The sequence below is a fragment of the Triticum urartu genome, chromosome 2 (genome assembly GCF_003073215.2).
Source record: "Triticum urartu cultivar G1812 chromosome 2, Tu2.1, whole genome shotgun sequence".
Taxonomy (NCBI): Eukaryota; Viridiplantae; Streptophyta; class Magnoliopsida; order Poales; family Poaceae; genus Triticum; species Triticum urartu.
The window spans coordinates 137,221,263-137,224,059 of NC_053023.1; the positions used below are offsets into that span (position 1 = coordinate 137,221,263).

Sequence of the window (2,797 nt, forward strand, 5' to 3'; positions counted from 1 at the left end):
TTCTCTTTTAAACACCGGAGATAGAAATTGTCTCTGCCAAATAAAGAAATGTCCTGAAATGCTCAATGCACACGATTAGATCGCAACATCAATCACCAAAACCACTTAAGGAGAAATAAGCCCTAACAGTTATGCATTTTGGCACTGAAGTACATCAGAATGTGCTTTAGCTAAATACACTGGAAATTGCTCGAATCAAATTTTGGCTGATTTTTCAAAGCTGATTCGAATAGCTTTTTGTTTCAAAAAAGGCTGTATCTGGTCCTGAAACTGAAACAAACACCCGCCTAAGTGTCCCTGCGTTGTCTCGGTTAGGGATGGCCGTCGGCAGCCTTGGCCGAGTTACAATGCTACTTATACCGGAGCTGAACTAAGCTAAAACATCGGTTTAACCAACAATCTACGTACAACAAAATCCCATCAACACGGAATGTTACAATGGTTTTCTCCGAATCTAACCCTACAACCAATCTCTCTTTTCACCCGTACACATTGCACCGATCAATCAGTGCTCCGCCGACCTCCATCTATCGCAGCAGATGGAGCGCGAGCAGTACCAATGGCGCGGCGACTAGCCGCCCGGAGGCTGCCGCTGCCGCTGCCGCGCCCGTCGCGTCGCCGGTGGCCATGTTGGCGAGCCAGGCGTCGCTGCTGGTGCCCCCGAGGATCACGCCCTGCCCCTGGATGCTGCCGCCGCCACCAGTCCCGGCCTCGCCGCCCATCGGCATCGGCATGCTGTCCTGGTTGGCGTCCGTGAACGTCATCCCCGGCATCATCGCCGGCGTATCCGTCACAGGCACCGTCGTCGGCGTGGGGGTCGTTTGCGTCGGCGTTGTGGCCGCCGGCACCGTGGTCGACTTCTGGCTGCTCGTGTGACAAAAGGACAGAACAGGGGCACATGGTGAGGTCACGGGAATGGCGGAAACAGTAAACCAAACGCACATAACGGCGAAAAAAGCTCGTCTTTTATGCCCACCCTGCTCTGCTGCTAAGCTAAAATATCTTGCCAGATTCAGATCTGCAGATCTCTTCCTATCATTTTCCATTTTAATCACTAATCTCCCTTGGCAAGGCAAGAACCAACCAGATCGGGACTTGGAGAGCGTCAGTGGAGGAGTGATGGCACTGAGACTGAGACTGACCTCGGGGTGGCGCCGGGGCAGAAGGTGACGGTGTAGTCGGGGCCGCCGGCGCAGGTGAAGGTGGAGGTGGGGTCGTCGAAGGCGTAGCTGTAGGAGCGCGGGCAGGCCATCTTGAACACCTGCGAGTAGGACGTCGGCCGGCACGTCCCGGGGTTGGCGTAGGCGCCGCTGCAGCAGTACTCGGGCCGCCCGAACGCGTCGCACGCGCTCCGGCAGGCCGCGCCGCCGCCGGACCGGAGCTCGGCGGGGCACATCGCGTTCAGGTCCGCCGCGCACCCCGCCGAAGCGCAGGACCCGGCGGTCGACGCGCCGCCGGGGCGCTCCCCGGAGGACGGCTCCACCAGCACCGGCAGGTTGTACCCGTCCACCAGGCTGACGTCGTAGAAGTCCAGCCCGCCCGTGCCGTCGAGCGTGAACTCGGCCAGCGTCGCTGGGGGCGCCGCGCCGGCCCCGGCGCACTCGGCCGTGCCGGAGCCGCAGTCGCCGGTGGCGCAGACGAGCCGCCCCGTGGCGCCGTCCTGCGCGCATCCGGTGCGGGCCCAGAGGCGGCCGGACCAGGCCGAGGGCGCCGGCACAGCGCGCGACGCGCCCGGCGGGAGCTCGAACCCCGTGGTGCCGAGCCGAGCCGTGCCGGCGTTGGACAGGACGCCCGGCCACACCGTGTCGGCGCACCGGTTGACGAACGTGAACATCGCCGCCTCCCCCTCTGCACACCACCAAGAAACACAGCGCGCCGCGTCAGCTCGCCCGCCATTACCCTACCGAAACTCACTCACACCAAGCAAAGAAGAAACCAGGAAGCATCGATTTACCACAAATCTATTTACCTCTCCATGAAATCAGAAGGAGCACAATGACGGCGATGCATCCCGGCAGCCCCATCGAGGATAGCTGCTAGTAGACGCAATGCAGAGCTCGGTGGCAAGCGCGTGCAATGTCAGGACAGAGCAGCGCACCAACTGCTCGGTACTCACTCTCACTCTTCGGCAACTGGTAATGGTGTGTGGTAGCGTGACAGTTTGGTTGATTTGGAGGAGATGGAGAAAGACGAGGGGAATGGGCGCGCAGGAAAGAGAGGGGGAAAGGATAGGGGAGGGGGAATCTTTAGTGTGGCTCCCGATGAACTTCTTTACTTTAGCCTTTGTTTGGGTACCCCGGTGCCGGTGGCATCGAGCATGGGCACACGTACGGTAAATTCTATTCTGCTTGGGCTGGCTCGCGAAACTGCTGCCCACCGTGAAAGATGATTTTTCTCTATCTCTACTACCGTTAAACAAGCAAACATTTTCTTCTCTAAACACACCCTGCTAACGTACACATAACTACATAGGATAGTTAGAGCCTCATGATTATGCCTATTCATTTAGATCTAGCTGTCCAAATAACAACTCACCGTCATCAAAAGTACGGTTAGCAATTTGCAGGGGCGGACGAAAACTCTGCCATCCGCACCCGCACCCGCATTTGTTAGGCGACAGAAAAAAGGCATAATATATACGGGAAACAACCCGTCCGCTCCACACGAGCGAGCTGTTGGGCGGTGGCGGCCGGCTTCGTCGCACGGTGGGTCGCCTGGGATGCGTCGATGCGACGGTCACAGGCAGCAGCGGGTCGCCCAGGATGCACCGATCGCGGGCAGTGGCGGGTCCCAACCG

General features: G+C 58.8%; 1 protein-coding gene across 1 annotated transcript; it reads right to left on the reverse strand.

Moving 5' to 3' along the window:
• Positions 1-366: 366 nt before the first annotated feature.
• On the reverse strand, positions 367-2,270 carry LOC125536374 (thaumatin-like protein 1). The gene is made up of 3 exons (XM_048699582.1): positions 1,970-2,270; positions 1,143-1,848; positions 367-864 (listed from the first exon to the last, which is right to left on the reverse strand). The coding sequence occupies exons 1-3, from the start codon at positions 2,022-2,024 to the stop codon at positions 528-530; spliced, it is 1,098 nt and encodes a 365-aa protein (XP_048555539.1). The 5' UTR covers positions 2,025-2,270; the 3' UTR covers positions 367-527.
• Between the last annotated feature and the right edge of the window lie 527 nt (positions 2,271-2,797).